Source organism: Sciurus vulgaris, assembly GCF_902686455.1.
Source record: "Sciurus vulgaris genome assembly, chromosome: 9".
Taxonomy (NCBI): Eukaryota; Metazoa; Chordata; class Mammalia; order Rodentia; family Sciuridae; genus Sciurus; species Sciurus vulgaris.
Window position 1 is genome coordinate 133275879 of NC_136469.1, and position 23068 is coordinate 133298946.

Consider the following 23068-nt stretch of genomic DNA (forward strand, 5'->3'; position numbering starts at 1 on the left):
GATGTAGGAAGTTAGACATACCATTAACCACAGGGCATTCATCATCCTTGGGATCCTGAAGTCGTGAAAGAGCCAGAACTGCCTGTATTCTCACATTTGGAATTTTATCCTTCAATCTAATAAGCATGGCTTCATTAATTTTATCAAACAAATCATCATCAATCTGGGCATTTTCCGGCATGCTTCCCAAAAGCTTGTTTATGAGCTGGCATACTCTAAATCTGACTGCACTGCTATTTGCTTCATGAGACTAAAACAAAGACAAATATTCCTAGTCAACAGTCCATTCCTAATACTCAATACCATTTGGACTCTATATGTTAAGAATTCCAGGAATGACAACAATAATTCATTATTTGCTAAGAAACTACAAATGCATTTTTATATAACTATATATATTACATACTGTCTTGAACAGTCTGAAAAAAGTATTTACTAAATTACAAGTTATTTTCTTTGTAGGAACTTGCAAAATAGAAAACTCACTGAAAACAAATGTGAGAACTGGTTGAAAGAGACATTAAAAACTTGGTGCTGAAGTTATTTTTAAAGTCCACCTTTGAATCTTAACCATAGTTAATATTTCCTATAAAATATACTCATTCGCAGGTATTTTCTCAATCACCAGATATTTCACTTATACAAAATTTAAAGTAAAAGTTTCTACATTACTTCCCCAAAGTGCTAGTTTTCATAGTACCTTTAAGAGAAAAGTAAACAAAAAATTTAAAATGCCACCATCTTCCTCTTCCTCATCATCTTCCAAATCGGATTGGTGAAATGAAGTCACAAACTTTGCTGCAAATTCTATTACCCTTTCCACGGCTGGCTCGCGTTTGTAGACCAGCATAGCATATTTAAGGTAATGAACGAACTCCTCATGAAAAACTGTTTTATCATCCATCTGAAAGACAAAGGAAACCTCTCATAAACTGCACTGATAAAAATCCTTTAACCTGGGCTGGGGAGATAGCTCAGTTGGTTCACTCCCCAGCACCGCAAAAAAAAAAAAAAAAAAAAAAAAAAAAAAAACCTTTAACCTAACATTACCCTAATACTGCGAGAGCACTAGTCAAAACTCGAACTAAAATATAAAATAACTGGTAAACTCAGTTATCCAAAAGAGCAAAAATAAGGAAATAAGTCTGCAGGAACTTCTCTCCAGACTGTAACTTGCACCTCGCAGAAGGTACACACCAGCATGACTTTTGGCAATGAAAGAATTCTTAGATTTTCTTTAAATGCTCCTGCATTTTCATCATGCGTTTAGTGTCGCTGTAGTACAACATGCTTCTTCATGAACGACTCACAACCAACACTGGCTTTTACAGTCATCATATTCAGCCCTTCCTAACACCCGGAAATTTCTCAGAGGTATCACTTTCACTTTCCATCGCATCTCCTCTTTAAAGACCTGTTACCCGTCCTTTCAATTTTTCTCCGACATCAGGATACCTTATCTCCCCAAATCCATTGTCCCTTTCTTCCCTTGGCTCCATCCGAAACTCACAGTACAGGAAGGGCTAAGTTCTGGTGACTAATGTGGCACTTGGTGGCTGGATTCTCACTCGGCGGTGGCGGGAGGTTGGGGCTTTTCTGCGAAACGACCGCGGAGCCACCTGCACACTCCGAGGGCTAACACTCGGTGCCTAGTGGCCTGGCAGCCGCTAAACCCGCGCTCCAAGTTCACTGGCAGGCTCAGGATTAACGGTCCACACCGCCCTGGAGACCGCGGGGGAGAAGGGAAGGGCTGGTGCGGAAAAGCAATGGCGGGTCTCCGTGTGGACAGCGCCCCGGAGACCTCGGGCAAGCGGCTGGATCACTGTCAGCCGCGGGTAAACGACGCTGAACAGGCCTGGAGGCAGGATGCGCCAGTGCTGAAGGGCCACGGGAGGCCCTGGGGGAGGCTGGGCCGGGAAGGAGAGGCGCGGCGCCAAGGCGCTGGCCGCTGGGAGGGCAGCTTACCGTGCCGTAGGTGCGACTCAGCGCCACCACAAGCTTCGCCTGGTTCTGGTGCGGCTGCTGTGCCAGCCGAAAGGCTTCCTTAATCGGCAGCAGCCTCTTCTCCGCTCCCATGGCGCCTGGATGACTGTCGTCCGCCCCGATGACCAGTAGTCCAACCTCCCAAACTCCAGCAGGTCGGCCTCTGAGCGTCCGGGGTGTGGTTACCGCCAGAGCTTTCAAATAACTCCCGCGGGAGTAGGAAACACCGCGAGAACGCCGTCAGCAGTAAGGAGGCGTGAGCCGGAAGAGAGAAGTCCACCCACTTCGAGCCCCGCCTGGGCGCATGCGCCTTTGTTGTATTTTTCCCACACCGCCCCGCGCCCGTTTTCCCGGTAGGAAGTGGCGTTTTTAAGGAGGCGTTGGCTCGACCGGAAGTGGTGCCGTCAGGGAGATCAAGCGGGGCACCCAGGCGACGTTCGGGACGGGGCTGGTGGCGCTAGGCGTTAGCGGACTCGCGTCTGGGCGTGAGGCGAAAAAGCCGAAAGGATCCGCCACGGTGAGAACAGGGAGTCAGCCGAGGGAACCGTCTCCGCTCCGGCGGGGTGAGCACCCCAGGAGGGTTGAGTGTGGAGAGGCGGAGGAGGGACCTGGCCTTAGCGAAGCCCGGGCTGCGACCCGCACGCTCCGAGGAGCGAGGCGTCCCGAGTTCCCCTGATACGGACGCACTGCGGCCCTTGTCCAGCCCTTGGTCCTGGCCGGCCTAGGGCGCCTGGCAGGTGCCGCTGGGGATGGAGGCGGGGCCCTGCGAGGAGCAGCCAGCCCGGTGTAGACGCGCTGCCGCCGGTTCTGGGCGCGCCGGCTTCCCGGGCATCCTTCACCGACCTGCAGGAGGACCGTGTAGTAAGGGAAAGGTCTTCAGGGTCGTGGTTAAGAGAAGGATGTCTTTAATCCTTTAATCTCAAATAAAAAACGAGTACCCTTGTTGGGGCGCAAGCACACCTCTCCAGAAGATGCCACTACGAAGTACTTACTGGGCGTATTGCTGGTTGCTTATTCCGAGACCCTGCAAACCCAGGATTCGTTCTTAAAGCTGACTTTTTGTAAAGCATACACATATAAAGACTAAAAAGTAAATCATCCTTTACTACGACTTCGGTAAAGTATCTGTGTGAGGAAGAGGGCTACCCCGGACAGTTTTTATTACTGGAAAACTATCTGCATGACATGACAGCCTTTACTCCCTGCACATTATTCCCTGTACATGACTCTCCCCATCCTTCCATAGCTTATGGCACCACCTTCTTCCCCAGATACCCTCAGCCCCTATTCCTTTCTGTAGTTCAGGATGCTTCAGTCATCTGACCCTTCTAGTCTCAATGTTTTGTTAGTCTTCTGTGCTTTTATACATTATTAAATGTGCTTTTTTTTTTTTTTTTTTTTTTTTTTTTCTGTTAGTGTCTTTTACCAATTCCTAACCCAACCAAAGAACCTAGGAGGATGGAAAGAAACATTTCTCTCCTACACCTCAGTACCCAGTGCCAGATGAAGAAATAGAACATTACAAAGTTGCCTGTACAGCTTTAGAATCAGCTGGCCAGAAATAACAGATGTTTTTTAATTTACTGTTAACTTTGATCACACAAATTTTTATACAGTAACCATATGAGTAAATATCACTGAATGAAAAGACTGTAGGATTTGGATATTTTAACTGTTGTTTGAATAATCATAAGTGCTACAGGCTTTTTTCAATCAATATTAATTTTGAAGTTTATTCATACTGATAATATTAATAGTAACGTATTTTATTCGCTCTTATCATGTGCCAAAGACCATTAAATCCTTACAAAAAACCTTGTAAGGTAATTTCAGTCTCCCTTTAAGATGATGAAACCAAGGGCAGACAAACTGCCAAAGAATTATTCATGTCCCTAATTCCTGAAACTTTGAGGTATCCAAATGCCAGTTAAGTGAGTTGCCTGTAGTTTTGATATTAACATGATGGCTAATATTAGGAAAGGAAAGAGAGGTGTTCAAATTAATCAGAGTGAAAGCATAGAGGCCTAAGAATACACAGAATATAAGAATAGCATTTATAATCTCAGTAAAACTAAAAGGCAGAATACCTGGAAAGCTGTGGTTAAAGAGAAATCTAGAAAAGGCATTAATTTTTTTAACCAGATATATTCAATTTTATTTCAACATGTAATCAGTAGAAATGATTGAACTCATTTACTTTTTTCTAAATCTTTGAAATTGGGTGTTATTTTATGGTAACCACATTTCAGGCGCTTACTAGGTCCATGAGGCTAGTGGTCCACAGGGCTACTGGTTACGGTATTGGACAGTACAGAACTCTTATATACTTTGAGAACTGCATGTACCATGTTTTTAACGTAATGTTAACTGGTAAACTAAAAATTAGGACAAACTAATATCTGGCGACATTTTACTTATTTCAATGTCTTTAATTGTTCCCCTCTCTTTATGTTTGGGTCCTTGCTACCTCTTATTTTGTAAAGTTTCTAATTGTATTATTTCTTTACTACATTTTACTTGACTATCTCACCACCAGTGAGAGACTTCGTAACATTCGTTAGTTACTGGATTAGACATCTGGCCACCAGAGGTCAGCCTAACTATATTTTCTTTCTCTCTCTCTCTCTCTCTCTCTCTTTCTTTCTTTCTTTCTTTCTTTCTTTCTTTCTTTCTTTCTTTCTTTCTTTCTTTCTTTCTTCTTTTCTTTTTATTTTCTTTATTTTCTTTTTTTTGTTTAATGATTAATGCCATGTTTTATTAAGTATTTTTTTAACATCATAATCTGAAATTTTCTTTTAAAGATGCTAGATTAAATTTAAACATCATAGTCTCACTGCTCTAAAGTTTACATGGTTCTTGACTTGCTTTTAGTGCTGTGGAAAAGAACAAATAATAACTATGGGAATTTCTTCCTGTCCTTGGTAAACTTAATTTGGCTAAAAAATAACAAACAGTTTTAGAGGAGGAAAAGTGTATTTTGCACTCAACAGTTTTCAGAGGTCTCAGCTGATAAGACAGTTGACTTCAAAATCTTGGCCCAAGGTGAAGCAGAGCATCAAGGCAGAATGGTATGACAAAGGAAAGCAGCTTAGGAAATAATGATCAGGCAGCACAGATCTCAGCTCACTGACAACAAAATTATAAATCCCAAAGTCATGCCCCTAGTGAACCTCTTCCTCCAGCCACACTCTTCCTACCTTCCAACAATTACTGCCCAGTTAATCTATATGAGTGGGTTAACACACTGATAATGTTAAGGCTCTTATAACCCAATCATTTCATCTCTAAATTTTCTTGTGTTGTCTTACATGAGCTTTTGGGGGGACACTTCGAATCAACCATAACATTCTGTGCCTGGCCCCCCCAAAACTCCTGCGCTCGCAATGCAAAATGTGTTTAGTCTGTTTTTAAGAGTCTTAATGGTTCCATAGTCTTAACAGTTCCACCATTTCCCAAAAGTCCAAAGTCTCTAAAACTCGAGGCAAACTCTCAGCATGAACCCAGTAAAAGTCAGAAGCAAGTTCCATACGTCTAATGTATGATGGCATAGCGTAAACAATATGGAAAAATTTTGTACATGGACTGTTAAGGATAACAGTGATGGGCTCACTGTTAGGTCTAGAATTTATGTATGCCTTTACGTAGACTTTTTCTTTTTGCTGATTTCAAAAGTGGAGTAACCCTTTTTTAAGAATGCTTTAACTAACAACTGAAGTATATCCAAATAATAATTTTATAGATGCAATCTGGTTGGAATGAAAATAATAACAATATAAGAACATAGAATAATTAAAAGCCAGTACCTTCTCATCTCAATAAAATAAAGACAGCAGTATGTGACAGATTTGAATATTATTTTCAGATTGAACTAGGTAATATATAGATTTTAAAGGATTTATACCCAGTGACTCAGGAAGCTGAGACAAGAGGATCACATGTTCAAAGCCATCCTCAGCAACTTAGCAAGGCCCTAAGCAACTTGATGAGACCCTGTCTCAATGAAAAATAAAATGGGCTGGGGATGTGATTTGGTGGTAAAACATACCTGGGATTAATTCCCAGTACTAAAAAAAAAAAGTGTTTACTTACACGTTTCTTACAGTTATAAGGAGTTGCCTTTTTTTGCTATAATATCATCATCTTTGTTGATCCTGCTTCTTAGAATTGTTTCATTTGTCTCTTGTATACCATATTACTAGATCACCAAAATATAATTTGGAGATTTTTCTTTCTCAGGAATAAAACAACATACTTCTGTGGTTATTTACTTTATACCCTAATCATTCTGTCATTGATTTTATTTTAATTTTTTTGAGACAGGATCTCACTGAATTGCTGAGGATTTTGTGACTGTCCGCAAACTTGGGATCCTCCTGCTTTAGCCTTCTGGGTTGTTGGAATTACAGAAGTGCACCACTTTCCTGACTTTCATTAATTCTTTCAAACACATTTATTGGGCCCTTAATAAATGCTAGACACGGTGCTTAGAACTGAAATATATAAAAAGAAAATTATGACCTGAAGCCACACCATATGACCATGTTAGCACAACTCAGTGTATCTGAAACTGGAGATACTGACGTTTATCTTAGATACTACCCCTTCAGATTGATATAAATGAGATCTTGATAATGTTTTTGGATTTTCTTTCACTTAGGACTATACCTTAAAGTCTATGTACGTTACTACATGTACTTCTAGTTATATATATTTCTAATGTGCTTCTACCACATTTTACATATCCTCTCTAGTGACGAAAACTTAATACACTTAATTCCTTATCATTGATAAAACTTCAGACTATATCATAATATTTGTTGGTCTTATGGAGAATTTCTTTGCTATGTACCCAGAAGTAGAGTTACTGGATCATGAGATGTACAATTAATTTGGCTAAGTATTACTGCCAGATTGCTTTTCAGAATGGTTACCCCAGTATACAATCCCACCAGCAGTGCCAGTTTCTATAGGGAACATTCTAACACTTGGCATTATCTAGCCTTCTAATTTTCACCAACTGATAGCATAATGTTATCATATGGTTAATCCATCTGGATTTTCTCTTCTGTTAATTGGATATTCTTGCCTTTTACCCATTTTTTAAATTGAATTTGCTACTGTTCCCCATCCCCCTTTTCTTTCTTTGCAGTACTAGAAATCAGACCCAGGACCTCATGTATGCTAGACAAGCACTCTACCACTGAGCTCTGAGCTATAGCCCAGCCCATGAAATTGCTGCCTTTTAAAAAAATTAAAGTTGTAGTTAATGTCTTTGATATCTTTAGTTCACTCCAGACATTACTGATTCTGATGTGATTGAATTAATCATTTTTTGATTCTGTGCTCTATATTTTTTTGTTTTTGTTTTCCATGACTATGTTAGCTTTATGTCACCATGGCCAAAATACCTGACAGCAACTTAAAAAAGGAAAGTTGTTTTTTTGTTTTTTGGGTTTTTTTTTTTTTTTTGGTGGGAGGGGAAGCTTATGGTTTCAGTCTGTAGTCGGCTGGCACCCTTTCTTTGGGCCTAAGGTGAGGCAGAATATTATGACAGAAGGATATAGCAGAAGGAAGCTCCTCAATTCATGGCAATCAGGAAGCAGAGAGGGACAGAGAGAAAGGGCCAGAAACAAGATATAGTCTCCATGGCATGGCCCATTGAACTACTTCAGCCCTGTCCCACCTGCCTGCAGTTTTCATCCTCTCCCAGGAGTCCATTCAGTTACTAATGGATGAATACACCGATGAGATCAGAGCCCTAATGATCCAGTCAAGAAGGCCACCTCTGAGCATTGCTACACAAGCAACCAAGCCTTCAACATAAGCTTTGGTAGACTTTCCAGATACAACCATAACACTAGCCTTCAGTCACAAAAATATTCTCCTCCATTATATTTGATTAACTGTATTGTTTTACCATCCTCACTTAGGTCTTTATCCTCCTAAGTACTTGGCATTATATAGGTATACAGTGTTATTTTTCTTCATATGAGTCAGTGGTCCAATAAATGTGGGAAAATCCTTCCATTAACCCCTTGAATTTATGTGCCACCCATTTTTCATACAGTATTCCCAAATTATGTGTCACTCTGTTTCAGAGCTCTGTTCTGTTTTATTGGACTGTCTGATCTTATGTTGATTTCATCCTATTTTAATTTCTCGGGTTTTTATAATAGTTTGAAGATTAAGAACACCCTTTACTAGCAGAAAGTTCTATAGTGTTGAAAAAAGGGATCAGGGAGGGATGAGGATAAATGGGGACCAAATTAGAGCAAATTATATTCCGTGCTTTAGTAGTTAGGGCAAACGAATCCAAATGTTATATATAACTAAAAAGAACTAATTAAAAAAAAAAAAGAACACCCTTTTCTCTTTAAATAATTGATTTGGCAATGTGTGGAATTTTATTCTTTCCATATAAACATTGACATTCATTTATAGAGTTCCTTAAAATTTTGTTTAAAGTTGTATAAATTAAAGAAAGTAGGTATCTTTGTAGCATTCATTCATTTCATCTATCCAAGAGCATACGATGTTTCTGTGTCTTGCTAGGTCTTGTATATTATTAACTAGTTCTTATATCTTTTATAAATTTGGGGACATTTTTGTTTTTCCTACTGTGAAATGTACTACATAATACATTTTCTAGTCAGTGTTGCTGGTATTGAAATTGAGTGTAAATTAATAGTTTTATCCTTTTTTTCCAATTCCTGCAACTGTCATTTATTTATAACATTGACTAACATTTTCAGTACCATGTCAGACAGTATCATTCATTATAGTCATATTCTTACCTAATTTCACTTTAAAAGAAATATATCGTATCTCATTTGGGATCATATTTGCTTTAAAGTTTTTGGCAAATAAACCTTACCAAATCTTTTTTCCCTTTATTTTTTGGAAACCTAAATCTTTCCTGGAAAAGCTCTACTTGCATAAACATTCTTTTTCTTTCCTTAATGTACTGTTAGATTATGTTAAGTAATGAGTTTTTGCAAATGCATTGAGCCTGTGCCCTTTATATTTCATATGTGTCTAGATTTGAAGTTGTTTATTCTCATAAAAGGAACTGGTCAATTTTCATGCTGTTTTTCTTTTCCTGCAACAGAAAGATTGTTCGTATGACTCAGTCTCTGAGATCACAGCAAGAATTCCAACATCGAGCAGCTCTATCACCAGGACAGGCACTCTAAAACTAATTCTAACAAGCACATCTAAAGGTAAAGAGATAAACTATCAATTTGGACTTTGGGGCATAAGGAATCTGCTTTTACAGAAATAATTTTCTATGTGAGAACTGCATCCTTAAAAACAAACTGGACCAGTTGTGTACCAACAAAGTATTAAAATGTCCCCAAGCACTTTCCTAATTTTGTGATTATAAGAGTAGTCCCAATAGGAAAATCTGCCTAAGCCTACAAGGTAGAAAGGAGAAAATCAACATGGTTTCTTGCTTAGCATCCATTTTCTTGGATATCTGTAACGTTAGATGGGCAGTAATGTTACCTCGTGCCTTCAGGCTTTAATATCATGTCTCTAGTTTTCTCATTCACAGGTTAAGGCTACTTTTCCAGATAGTCCAACCACTAAGTCACGAGTTTCCAAGGTCATTTTCCCTCACCTGTGGAAAACTTTGGATCCCTACCAGATGTCCTCAACAACTCATCCCATCGTACCCACTCTACATAAGTTGCCATACCAACGAACAACCAAGATAACTGCTGAGCTTCTTTTTATTACCAAATAGGTAAAATATCACTGCCAACAAAACAGTGAACAAAGTGTCTCTTGAGATTATCACTACCTGTTGAAACTACGCCAAGAAAGTCAGCATGCTTAGGTGAGGACCCTTCTCTTCTTGGGTTGTCAGGATTTGAAGGAGACACTCTGACCTGTGCCACTGGTAAGTGACTAACAATTTTACAAACTGAACTGGTCCTGAGGACTAAGGTGTCTCCTTGTAAATGAAGAATATACAACATAATCTTGAAGAATTGCACAGTGATGTGGGCCAGAGGCATACTTTGTGTGTATAATGGACTGAAAAATTAATCTTGGTGGAAATATTTTTCATTTCTTGCTTCTGTTTGCCAGTGTTAGTCAGTATTGTGCTGACTTAGATTGTTAACATTTTTCTGGTTCCTTTTACTTTTTTCCAATGAGTCCCAGAAATCCCTCTCCTGACCCCTTGTCAGAATCAGAAAGTGAAGAAGAAGAAAACATTAGTTACCTAAATGAGAGTTCTGGAGAAGAGTGGGATTCCTCAGAAGAAGAGGACCCCAAGGTGCCCAACCTAACACCTCTCGAGAGTCTTGCCTGGCAGGTTAAGTGCCTTTTAAAATATTCTACAACTTGGAAACCTTTAGATCCTAATTCCTGGTTATATCATGCTAAACTCTTGGATCCAAGCACACCAGTTCATATACTTCGAGAGGTAGGTCTCAGGCTCTCCCATTGTTCCCATTGTGTCCCCAAACTGGAACCAATTCCTGAATGGCCCCCTTTAGCCTCTTGTGGAGTCCCACCTTTTCAAAAGCCCCTTACAAGTTTTAGCCGGCTTTCTAGAGATCATGCCTCTTTAAATGGAGCACTGCAGTTTGCCACCAAACAGTTAAGCCGAACTTTGAGCAGAGCTACTCCCATACCTGAATACTTAAAACAGATTCCTAATTCATGTGTTTCTGGTTGTTGTTGTGGCTGGCTAACTAAAACAGTTAAGGAAACCACCCGTACCGAATCCATCAACACTACTTATTCTTACACTGACTTCCAAAAGGCAGTTAACAGACTCCTTACTGCTTCGTTATAAAGATCACTATTCACCCTGATTTCTCTGATGTTACTAATTAAGGTGGGGGGTCCAAACTAGGCCATGTCCTGACAAGCTAATGTACCAAGGGTCCTGTAATTCAGATATACAAAATGTGTGTTGTAAGTATGCCCTCTGACACCCTATGTGAGAACTTCAATGAAGAATTAGTCAAAAGAAAAAATATATAAAAAGCTAAGTTGAATAGTCTTCATAATCAATATTACCCTACTCCATTTTGTTCTGCCTGCCTGAATGTACTTTAACTAGATATCTAGTTTTTTTTTTTATTATTTTAATTGTCGTTGGGCCTTTGTTTTATTTATTTTTATGTGGTGCTGAGAATCAAACCCAGTACTTAGCACATGCCAGGCAAGTGCTCTACCACTGAGCCACAACTCCAGCCCATAGATATCTGGTTATTAATGGAAAGGAAAAAGTATACCATCACTCTTGTTACTGAATTAATGGTGGTTTACGTTTTCTATCACCCTTTTGTTACTGAATCAACAGAAGAGACTGGCAGGACTCAACCATCAGAAAACAAGAAATTAGCTACCCCCACTAAAATCTGAGTATGGTCTTCTGGACATTCATTTCTAGAGCAGTAGTTATAGTAAAGTGAGTAATTACACAAATGAAAATGATAGGAATGTGGATTTCTCTCTCACCTTTTATAGATATACCTACATGTGACACCTTTTTGGTGTTCCTGTTTCTTACAGGAAATGCAATTTCAAAACTAGCCTATAATACTCTAAACCTATGAAGGTATCTGCAATTACGACTTGAACATTGTGTATCATGGGCTTCTACCAGGCTGTCTCTGGCTAAATTGGCCCATAAGATCATCTCTTGAGTTTAAACAGACTCTTGTTCTATAAGGAATGTGTTTCCTGATCTTAGCACTCAGGCTTTGTCATGAGCAAGTAAAATACATTCAAAAAGATGAAAAGGATTAAGAGAGAATATACTTTCACTATTAACTGCTAAAGGATAAAAATATTTCAACTGTATTGCTTTTCCTGGAGCAGAAATTTATGTACTTTCACATCTATTACAAACATTTCAAAAATCCTTCTGCTATTCATGAATCAGCCTAACACATCTGAAATTAAGAGTTTTAGCAGCATTTTTTTTAAGTAGATTAACTTTACTTCTGGCTGAATAAGGAAGAATATATGCCTTTGTAAATGAGTCTGCTATGTTTATTTAAATGAGCCAAAACATAGAAATCAACATAAAATAAAGTGCATGAGACTTAAGTTTTTGACATATCCTACAATAAAAAGTGAAATTTGTGTGTCATTCTGGATAACTGGGCATCTAAAGGGAATCATAAAACAGATTGTTAAAAATGTATCATATATCCTCTTTATTTTAGTTTTGCTTTTTCTTGTTCTCCGTAATTGCTGTTACAAGATTGAATCAAAAGAAGCAGTGATGCAATCCCAAATTCTGTAAATATACAACATGAGATGAGAGTGAGGAATGTATATAACCTAATAATTATTTCCACTGAGTTTTAGTTGTCCTGTCTTAAGGGAAAAAAGAAAGGTATTATAGTAAGTAGGAAAAAAAAATTTGTTCATGGAAATTATTGACCTGGAACAATATCATACTGTTAGTATAACTGAATGTATCATAAACTGTTCCTTTGTAGATGTTCTGTGAAATTGATTTTTTAAATGTTACAAAACCTTTTTTTTAGGGGTAAAGGTGGGAGGAGGTAGGAAAGAGGTCTGAAAATTAAAATATTTGTTTATGTATCCATAACATGTTCCTGTGTGTGTGTGTGTGTGTGTGTGTGTGTGTGTGTGTGTGTGTGTAAAAGTGCCTTGCTTATGAATGCAGTTTTGCTATTCACTCCAAAAGGAAGCCTTTCTCCAGTTTGGCAGCTGAATAAAACAACAGCTTTGTACATGCGGAACAGAGTATGGTCATTTATCCTTATCATCAACAAATGAAATAGATCCTGCTTTGCATAAGGCATATTCAACATTAAATAAGTATTGAATGGAGTTAGTAGACAGACTTATATATATCTCCGTAGTATCTGACAAGAGGTGTCTTGGCGTCTTTAGAGAAAAAACACATTTGAAGAAGAAAACATTCAACCTAGACCCAAAATGGAACCCATTTGTCTCTTAATTTTAAGTAATCCCAGTTTGTACAAAATAATAAGTACCTGAATAAGCCTTAAGTCTTTGCTTTCTTTTGTGTGCCAGAGATTTGGGGTTGGAGATGAATGTACCACTTTTACATTCTCCCTGTGTGGGCCCTGGTTAAATGTAGTCACCATAATTAGGATAAAGACAGACAAATCTTTATAGAAATAGAGTTATCAAAGAAGTGAGGAAACAGGATTTCTAAACCAGTGGATGTTAATAAGTTATTTAAAGGTGTTTTCTCAGTGCAGAGGCAGCCTTTTTGTTGAAGTAATCCAGATACCTTGAACTTAGTCTTTTAGTCCCATCTGCTTCCTAAGAAAAGGAAAAATAATTCATGCATGGCAGGAGGCCGACAAATTGGTAGGTCCTCTCCAGGGGATTTTCCTCATGGAGATCCTGTCATGCCCACACCTATCCATCTAAACATTTTTCTCTTAGGAATATTGTTTGGATATTAGATTGTTAAAATAGCTAAGGATCTTAGAAGTCACTTGGTTTATTTTCTTACCGATGCATAAATTGCCTTATATGTTTGATAACTAGCTTTCTACTTTTTGTTCCATTGTTATAGAATGAAATGTCTTTTAGAGCATTCCATTCATTTTTAAATATCTATGAGAAATTTAGTGACTGATCCAATAGTATGAAGGTGTACCTACTATGGCCCAGACGCTGGAAATGCAAAATTACATAATAATACTACACATAAGAAATAGTATTAACCAGATGTGATGGCACATATCTGTAATCCCAGCTACTCAAGAGGGTCACAAGTTTAAGGCCCACCTGGGCAACTGAATGACATCCTGTCTCAAAGGCAACAAAACAAAACAGGCTAGGGGTATAAGGGTGTTCCTGGGTTTAATGCCAAGTACTACAAAAACAAAACAATTGGTTTTAAATATACGAACCAACATACGTTACTCCAAGTCATTTCTCTGGAGTCCCATTAAAGAAGCCTAAGCCCTAATCCATAATTGAACCCTTGAAATATTTGAAAATGACTTGTGTTTGGATGGTCACGTGAAGGAATTGAATGGCACAGCCATCCAGGTGTTATGGAGATTTCTTGTGCAGGGAACATTCCAACAAATCAACTCCACGAGGGATAGGCAAGAGAAGCAATAAAATGCAGATTTAAGCTCTTTACACCAAGTACACAAGGCAAAGGCACACAAAGATAGGGCTAGAAGCATTTTTCTCAGGTGGCTAGGGTATATGGAAAAGTCTGGATAAACTCAGACCTCATGGAATGACTTTGTGTATGCTTATGGCATAGTGTTCCACCAAGAAGCAGTATCAGACTTGGGGAAACTAGGAGCTACATGAGCAGGCACCAACTACCAGGTATTTTTTTGTGTGTCATCTTGCTATTGCCAAAAAGAAAATGCTTGTATCCAATTTTAAAGTTATTAATGGCTACATAGTCAAGTCTGATAATTTTAAGTAGTTTGCTGAAGTCTTTCAGTTGACTGCAGCAAGGAGATTATCTACTCAGGAGCAAGATAAGGGACAGGACAAAGATAACTAACATTTGCCAGCCACCCATTTCCTATGAGCTTACAGATCTGACCAGCTAGCTCTTCTCAATAAGATGTAGGAAATAAATGTCTGATTTTAAAAAATTGGGAAGACAACAGTTAGTGTTGCTTCTAAACAAGTGTGGAATCAGTTTAAAATGTTAGCAACAATTTAGGGTTGGTTCATAAAAGAGAAAGCTGACCAGAATTTGGGCAGCTTATTTGGGAAGACATGATATGAAAATTCCTGGGATCATTTTGGGAAGTTTGACCCTACCTAAACCAGTAATCTTCCAGAAAAAGACTCAGGATCCTGATTGACCTAACAAGATAAAAACAGTTCTGAATATACAGAGAAACCAGGCTGGTACGATATCAAATGAGATTGCAACAGAAACCATTACTTTGACTATCTGCTAAGCCCATACCTATTATTATTCTCCTGTCTATGGTATCAGCTGTGGGACCTGACATTCCAATATATTAACCAGTGTTATACAATGTACTAAAGCAATGGTCTAGGGCTGGGATTGTAGCTCAGTGCTAGAGCATTTGCCTCACGTGTGAGGCTAGGGTTCCATCCTCAACAGCACATAAATAAATAAAGGTATTGTGTCCATCTACAACTAAAAAAATGTTTTTCAAAAAAGCAACGGTCTACTTAGTAACTTTGAGGAGTATCCAAACAAACTATTCAAGGGCATAGCAATTTTTCTTCAATGAAGACTTATAGATTGGCTTTACGATTCCATCCTGAATAATCAAAGGGCTTGAGTGGTAGAGCTCTGGTGACACAACGGAGGGACCAGCCACTACTTGGAGAACCGTAATGTCTATTAATCAAAGGCTTGGATTATTGTTGGCCTCAGCCAATAAGTTCATTCCATGGGGACTTTATTAATAAAAGTGTGTTACATAGTGTTGGACCCCGGTTCTCTACCTAATAGTGAAGTAGACTTTCCCAAAGACCTGAGTGGTTTGAATCAGAGCCTAGTTTCCTTCTTTGAACCCAGCTTTCCTTTGTTGGTCACATTCTTCTTAGGATATATTTCTTTAAATCTTGAATTGTTAACTTTAGCAAACAAAAATCGTAGGTCCAGCACCCAAAAAGAAGGAAAAAAAAAAAAAAAATACAGGACACCCAAATAAATTTTGAGTTTCAGGTAAACTGCCATATAAGACATACCAGAAAGAAGTTGTTTATCTAAAGTTAAATTTAACTGCATTTCCGATTTTATCTGACTTTATAAATGTCTAAAAAGAAGCTTATTCTCAGAAACAAAACATATGGCATCCATGAAATAAGAACAAGATGCTCTAAAAAGTGAATGATCAGAAAACAAGAGCCATTAGAAAAGCAGGAGAACCAAAACTAAGTATTCAGTATATATGTTGAAGAAATTTCCCAAAGCAAAACAACATTGATTAAGCTTGAGTTGGTGTCATATAGTTGTTCCTAGGCAACAACAATCTGATTTTGTTCATTATACATTGTTTTCTCACCTCTAAATACTTGATTAGGGATTAGGGAGACTCCCATATAGTAGACCCCAGGTTAAAATTTGTTAAGTGGTGAAGGAGTAGCCCTAATTGCAGATAAGAGATTTTTTTTAAATAGGAAATTCTTTTATATTTAGCTAAAACATAACCATTATATCATTTCCAGACAGCAGTTTTCAAAATGCTATCTCAATGGTAGGAAGTTTGAGTTCGTTGCTTCTTGTTTGTATGTTTTAAGCAGTTTCTCACTCCTTTACCTGAAGGGAAAAATTAAGTGTATGCCTCTATGTTTTGTTTTTTAATACTTGATAGGTAGCACAGTTCTGGAAGCTATTCTTCATTGCAGAGAAAGTCCACAAATTTGGAATACCTATCTTTGCCTTCCAGAACCCCAAAAGGCTCGAGGGTTTGAAGGCACGAGGTACCCTGAAGGGCGGGGATGAGAAACAAAGTTGAAAACAAAGAAATTATTTGAAAGTTAATTTTTGCCCTCCCATTGTAGCCAGACAACTAATTCATTCACAAAACATTGAAGAACTATTTTCTGGATAAATTGAGCCAAACAGAACTAGGCACTAGGGGAAGAGAGTGATGATATTTATGTGCTGGATTGAAGACGGGACAATTGTCAATATTGTGAACATTGTAAGAGCCAGTCCACTTTCTCCACCCTGCTATCAAATCTAGCAATGGGGCTTACATCTAGCCCTACCCACCCCACTCAAAAATGTGAACAGTGAAGAAAGAAAAAACTAGCTTGACACTTGACTATTTGTTATCATGATACTCAGAGTCTACAAGCCTTGCTCATTCATACACAACTATAACTATACACTGGTGGCCAAGAATCACTAGACATTTGAGGAAACCTGCAACATGAAAGATAATAAAACTTCTCTAAGAAACATAAAACATTGCATCCATGAAATAAGAAGATGATATAAAAATGAATAATCAGAAAATAAGAGCCATTAGAAAAGTGGGAGAATCAAAATTAAGCATTCAGTAGATGCATTGAAGAAATTTCCCAAAGTAAAAAAGTAGAGATGAAAAGTAGGCAATAAAAAAACAAATCAGAAGATTAGAATAAGATACAATATCTGATTAGAATTCCAAAATAAAATATTTTGTAAAGAGATTTAAAAAATTAACTTTTCCTGAAAAGATAGGACATTAGTATCGTAAAGTAAAAGGATTCCACCAAGTGCCCAGTCTAGTGAGTTAAAAGACATAGAAGCACATTATAATATTTCATGATGCCAGGGTTAAGGAAGATCCAAGTGGGGGAAAAAAACAGATTACAGAAAAAGAATGTTTCCAGAATAACATTTAGATTCCTTAGTAGATCACACCAGATGCTGGGAGATTATGAAAGCAAACCTTTTTAAACTTAAAAGGGGAAATGATTTCCAATCGATTTCTGTACCCATGCAGTCCAGTCAAATGTGGTGGTACAATAAAGATATCTTTAGACTTGTATGGTCTCAAATTTTTCTCTCTCCATATACCTTCTCTTAGGAGGACATCGGAGGATGTGCTTCACCATACAAATGTGAGAAGGCATGGGATCCTGAAAACAAAATCTCAAAGGAGAGCAATGAAGGAAAGTCTCAGGATGACTACTGTGTCAAGTAAGTAGGATGGGAATTCCAGGAAGTAGGTATCTAGGAAAACTTGGCACAAAGTATTTGAATAAATGGAAAATGCAGAAAGGAGTAAGATAGATTTGGGGGACATAAGGGAAAAGGGAGATAAATACCTAGGGAAGGGCTGGGGAGATAGCTCAGCTGGTAGAGTGCTTGCCTCGAAAGCATAAGGCCCTGAGTTCGATCCCCAGTACTGCCAAAAACAAAAAACAAAAAACAAAAAAAAAAAAACCTAGGGAAACTAGGTTAATGACAAAAGAAGGAAATTAAAATTATACCAAATAACACAATTTGGATGAGAATCACATTACCCTGTGTACATGTATGATTACACAAATGGTATGAATCTATATCATGTACAACCATAAAAACAAAATAATGCACCCTATTTGTGTACAGTGAATCAAAATGCAGTCTGTAAAAAATTAAAAGATAACAAAAGAATAGATTGAAATATTCTTATTTTAGTAACCAGGTTTTAGGGTTTTGACATTAAAAATATAGTAAAATTTTATTGTTAGCTATTATATTGGTCCTTCAAGCATCATACTGCACAGTTGCAGTAGTTGCTCCCTTTAAATAAGATGTGCACTGCAGAAAGTTGGTATTTTTAAGTTTTTCAACAACTTGTTTTGTTAAAAGAACTTTATCCCTTGTCTAGACAATCTAGGTTTTTTATTTATAGAAATGACATATAGTCTAGTAGCAATTTAACAACCTTTTCATTTGAGTTTTCATCTCTGTAGATTAAAATATTTTTAATTTTCATATTGCTTTTCACCTTCCATTTTTATATCAAGATATAGTCAGTGGCTGGTATATAATGTATTCCTGTATAATATTTTATGTTTTTTCCTATGAATTATGGCTCAGGGTTTTTTCTATGCTTTGTTTATATTATATAATCTCAGAATAAATTTTAATTTAATGGTAAATAATATGTGAACTGCCATCAAATTTATTGACTGAACCTTGTCAGGGCAAGTTATCTACCTCCTCTTTATCTAAATAGGGATAACACACAGTAAAAAGAACATACAGTAAAATATACATAAAATACACTAATGGTAAGTATATTACTTGATGATTTTTCACAACTTAATACATTCATATCAAGATCACATTAAGGTATATATACTTGAATCATAGTACCAAAAAAATCTGATTTTGTAGTACCCAGGCACTCCTCCCCCAGAAATAATCAACTGTAAAGATCAATTTTTTGTTTTTTCTCATGTGGAGGTGATCAGACAGTATGTATGGTTTTACACTCAACTTCTTTCATCAGCATACTAGTTCTTTTTCTGTTACTGTAGACAGTTCCATTATATGAATAATCATAAATTCATTTATCCTTGTTGGCATTTGAGGTCTTACCAAGTTTTGGCTGTTGTAAATAAAGCTGCAATAAACAATATTGTTTTTCCATGGATATATATACTCATTCCTTTGAGTATATACCCAGGAGTCAAAGTGCTATGTCATAAGGGAAGGTGTACTTTTATCTTTGGTAGATGCCAGATGCTTTCCAAAGTGATTGTATCATTTTACTGAGTGAGTGTCATTCAGTTCCACATAATAACAAACCCTTGTTATTGTCAATCCTTTTCATTTTACCCATTCTGGTAGTTGTGTAATATTATGTCATTGTGGCTTTAATTTATATTTCCATGATTGGTGATGTTGAGTACATTTTTATATGCTTGTTAGCCATCCATGTACCTCTTTTGAAAGTGCTTGTTCATGGTTTTGTCCACTTAGAAATTACATTATCTTTTTGTTGATTTGTGGGAGTTCTGCATGTACGCTTTATACAAGTTGTCAGATATGTGTATTGTATCTTCTGCCATTCTATGCCTTGCCTTTTCACTTTCTTGATATATTTTGATAAATAGATGTTTTTAATTTTGATGAAATGTAGTTTATCAGATTTTTTCCCAAGTTACATTTTCATATTTGGTTACTGAGGACAGAATATTTTAGGTATCTTGAGTTTTCTCTTGTACTTTGTCCTTTTCTTTATACTCTTTATAGTCCTTTTTTTTTTTTTAATCCAAACTAAGGGTGATTTACCATGTATGTGAAATTTTGGAGTTTTGTCCTTTTTATGAAATTTGGGGTAGGAAAGTTGACATTATTTTGAAGTCAACCCCAAAAGATAGAAGAATTTCCAAATTGATTTTTCTAAAAATCTTCTAAATGGCATAAAATGACTAAAAATTAAATATAGTTCTTAACACTTATTTTGCTTAAAATTTTAAGTGTTAGTATACCAATTCTACAACTATTAGAATTATAAATAATTAAATCTATTATTCTGTATGTACTGTGATTTAAATGTCTTTACACATTTTTAAAATTTCTTTAATTTTATTTGTTCTATTTAGTTGTACATGACAGTAGAATGCATTTATACATTTCGATCATACACAAAGGGAGTGTGAGCTCTCATTTTTCTGATTATACATATTGAAGGATGATGTCGGTCATGCAGTCATACATGCACATGAGGTAATAATGCCTGCTTCACTCTACTATCATTCCTCCTCCCATACCCTTTTCTCTTAAATGTCTTTATACATTTGAGGGAGAGTTTTTAGACATTATTTAGTCAATATTCTTTTTTTTTTCTACCATGTAGTCAAAATTCTGATCCATTTATTCCCTATTACTGTACTACGAGGAAGTTCTTAATATTCGTTTCTGCATACAGAATATAACAATCTTCACAGGCATTTCTTATTTACAGCACTTCACTTTTGCAGTACATGCATATTAATGTCTTGGTTAATTGATAGAAGCACCTTGGTTCAGTTAAGTCATTCAACAATTATTTATTGAGCAACTACACAGTGCCAAGGAAACAACAAAATTTCCTGCTTTCATAAAGCTTACATTTTAGTGAGATTTTTTTCACATTCAAAATGTTATATTCATTTATTTATTTTTGATACTGGGTTTGGAACCCACAGGCACTTTACCCTGGACTACATTTTTATTTTGAGACAGGATCTCACTGACTTGCTGAGACTGGCCTTGAACTCACAATCCTCCTGCTTCAGCCTCCCAAGTTGCTGTAATTATAGGCATGTGCCATTTATACCTGGCTAGAATGTTACCTCTATTTAAAAGTGAATATGTGTCAAAAGTAAGTCTGAATTATTTGAGATTAATTAATCTCAAAGTTAATGTCTATCAAAAAATGTGTTCCCCTTTTATGAGAAATTGCTATCTAGCAGGAATTTTATTTCCTAGACCTTCTAACATCTAAATAGTACCTATCATCAGTTCTTGACAATGGTACGACAGCACAATTGATGTGTCACTTCCAGGCCACAATATTTTAGGAGTATACCTTTTCCTTTCATTTTTGCCTTTTGCTGACGGGGTGCGTCTGACTACAAGTCTTAGGCAATAGTGAAGCCACAAGATGGAAGGAGCGCAGTCTGTGATTTAACAGGAAAGGGAGTCCAAATACTCTGACTTTAATGTGAGTGAAAAGTAAACTAACGTGTTAAGCTTCTGATGTGTTTGGGGGGAGATATATTAACAATTAGCATTACCTTGACTACTATACTTGTTAATTTTGCAGATTTTATTACTCTGACTAAATATGATGCTTATCTGAAAGCAACCATTATTATTGATTGGATATAATTTTAGGAGTGCCAGAAATGTGGTGAAGGAGGCGCTCAGCTATTGAGCCTCCCAAAGGCCTAGGCAACATCTAAGAGCAGACTGGGTGCTGAATATTGAGGCCAGTTCAAACTCCAGTACATCCCTAACAGTTAGTGATATATTTCTTTAAAAAAATGAAGGGGTCGTGTAACAAAGTGTACGAGTCACTGTGAGCTCTCTCTGCCCCATGAACCATATTATTATAACCATAGTTATAATATTAAGCAGTTGCTAATTAAATTCTGATCAAATAAGGCTGTTGAATGTGGAGGGAGATTGGTATGGGAAAACCATGTCTTCCCTTATTCAGAATGGTAGTAAATATAAAAATTAGTCAGAAAATAGTATAAACATGCTTTAAATGCTAATGTATGGAAAGAATTGGTTGTCTCAGGGGAGGTAGAACCCTATGACTAAGAACAAGTTTGAATATTGTACCATATAAATATATTACCTACTTAAAAACACTTGTTGAAATACAACTTTTATGATTAGCTTGTGAAAACTGATTAATCAGAAAAGATACAACTTTAAATTGGTGGATCGATCACAAAATTGATGACATGATTTAGTAAGTATATTTAATGATATCCTTCCCTTAAACTTGGGAAATTTCTTGAGTTTTGAGTTTTAACAACTACTAAAGTCAGTGTTGAAATAAACTGAACTTAAGACTAGACCTCTGAATCAGAGCATCTCTAAATAAATCAAGATTTGTTAAAAACATTGAAGCATATTCAATTATATTGCTGTATTTTAAATGTTATTCTGTATCATAATATACTAATAATGTATATATTCCAAAAGTTTCATCAAATAACTAACTGCTACGGGAGCTCAGAGAACATCTCTGACTGGAATAGTCAGGCTGGGCTACCTCAGAGTTGTGATTTGATCTGAGCCTTGAAGGCTGATAGAACTTGAATAGGGGAGAGGATAAGAACCATAACAGAGCAAGAAGGCATGGAGAGAACTAGCAAGGCTTGATTGAGCCATTAAAGCATTTCTCTGAGTGCAGTCTGATAGCACACACAACAGCATCACTGTTCTGGGCTGGGGATATAGCTCAGTGGGTAGAGTGCTTGCCTTGCAAGTATAAGGCCCTGGGTTCAATCACCAGCACTGTAAAAATAAAATAAAATAAAATAATAAAATTCCTTATCCTAGACCTACTGGATCAAAATTTTGGAGGCCAGAAGCCAGAATATTCATTTTTATCAAGTTCCTAATACATTTTGTTTGCCAAAATTTGAGAATGTCTTAACTGCATGTAAGTATTCTCAATGATACTTGGATTTATATTACAAAGATCCCATACAATGATTTTAAAAGAAAAAAAAGCAGTGGTCAATTTCAGGAGGAAATTGAGAAAGGGCTACATTGCATATTACCAATAGTTAATTTCATTTAGTATTGGCCAGCCATATTGCCAGTACTTAGTACATTGGCCAAATTGCCAAAACTTAATTCCATTAAAAACATTTGTGTTTCCATTTAATACAGAGCACTCTATTTCTATGTAATAAATGGAAACAGAAAGTTGAGTTCCTTTCCTTTTTTGAGTGTTAAGAGTTTCTTTGAATTCTAGGGAAAGACCAGAATGTCAACAGTTTCCCTATTTACTCTTGTATTATTTTTTAACAGATTAAATTTTGATTCATGGTACACAAATGAGGTACATCATTTCAATGGTTGTACACGATGTAGACTCATACCATTCGTGTAATCATACACGTACATAGGTTAATGACGTCTGTCACA

The 23068-nt window shown here is 36.9% G+C and overlaps 2 protein-coding genes across 5 annotated transcripts in view; one reads left to right on the top strand and one right to left on the bottom strand.

The window, feature by feature from the left end:
• NCAPG (non-SMC condensin I complex subunit G) overlaps window positions 1-2246 on the bottom strand; it is a 49366-nt gene extending 47120 nt beyond the window's left edge. The window contains exons 1-3 of one of the 2 annotated variants that reach the window (XM_079154255.1): window positions 1966-2246; window positions 701-904; window positions 22-250 (exon numbers count right to left, since the gene is read on the bottom strand). In XM_079154255.1, the coding sequence (XP_079010381.1) occupies window positions 22-250; window positions 701-904; window positions 1966-2076 (544 nt within the window). In that variant the 5' untranslated portion in view covers window positions 2077-2246. Of the gene's footprint in view, window positions 1-21; window positions 251-700; window positions 905-1197; window positions 1804-1965 lie in introns of those variants that run through there. The other variant, XM_079154256.1, reaches the window with a different exon arrangement.
• A 98-nt stretch (window positions 2247-2344) lies between these two features.
• Window positions 2345-22305, top strand: DCAF16 (DDB1 and CUL4 associated factor 16). 3 transcript variants are annotated; one of them, XR_013766274.1, is made up of 4 exons: window positions 2345-2500; window positions 9092-9886; window positions 17502-17614; window positions 20639-22305. XR_013766274.1 is itself a non-coding variant. In XM_079154267.1 (2 exons), the coding sequence occupies exon 2, from the start codon at window positions 10142-10144 to the stop codon at window positions 10790-10792; it is 651 nt and encodes a 216-aa protein (XP_079010393.1). In that variant the 5' UTR covers window positions 2347-2500; window positions 9092-10141; the 3' UTR covers window positions 10793-17492. The 3 variants fall into 3 exon arrangements, 1 of the variants encoding a protein (XP_079010393.1); XR_013766273.1 differs by having other exon boundaries at window positions 17502-22305; XM_079154267.1 differs by lacking the exons at window positions 17502-17614; window positions 20639-22305 and having other exon boundaries at window positions 2347-2500; window positions 9092-17492.
• The last annotated feature ends 763 nt before the right edge of the window (window positions 22306-23068 follow it).

Excerpts from the sequence above, each read along its gene's own strand:
- DCAF16 (XM_079154267.1), top strand. The coding sequence starts at position 10,142 with ATGAGTCCCAGAAATCCCTCTCCTGACCCCTTGTCAGAATCAGAAAGT.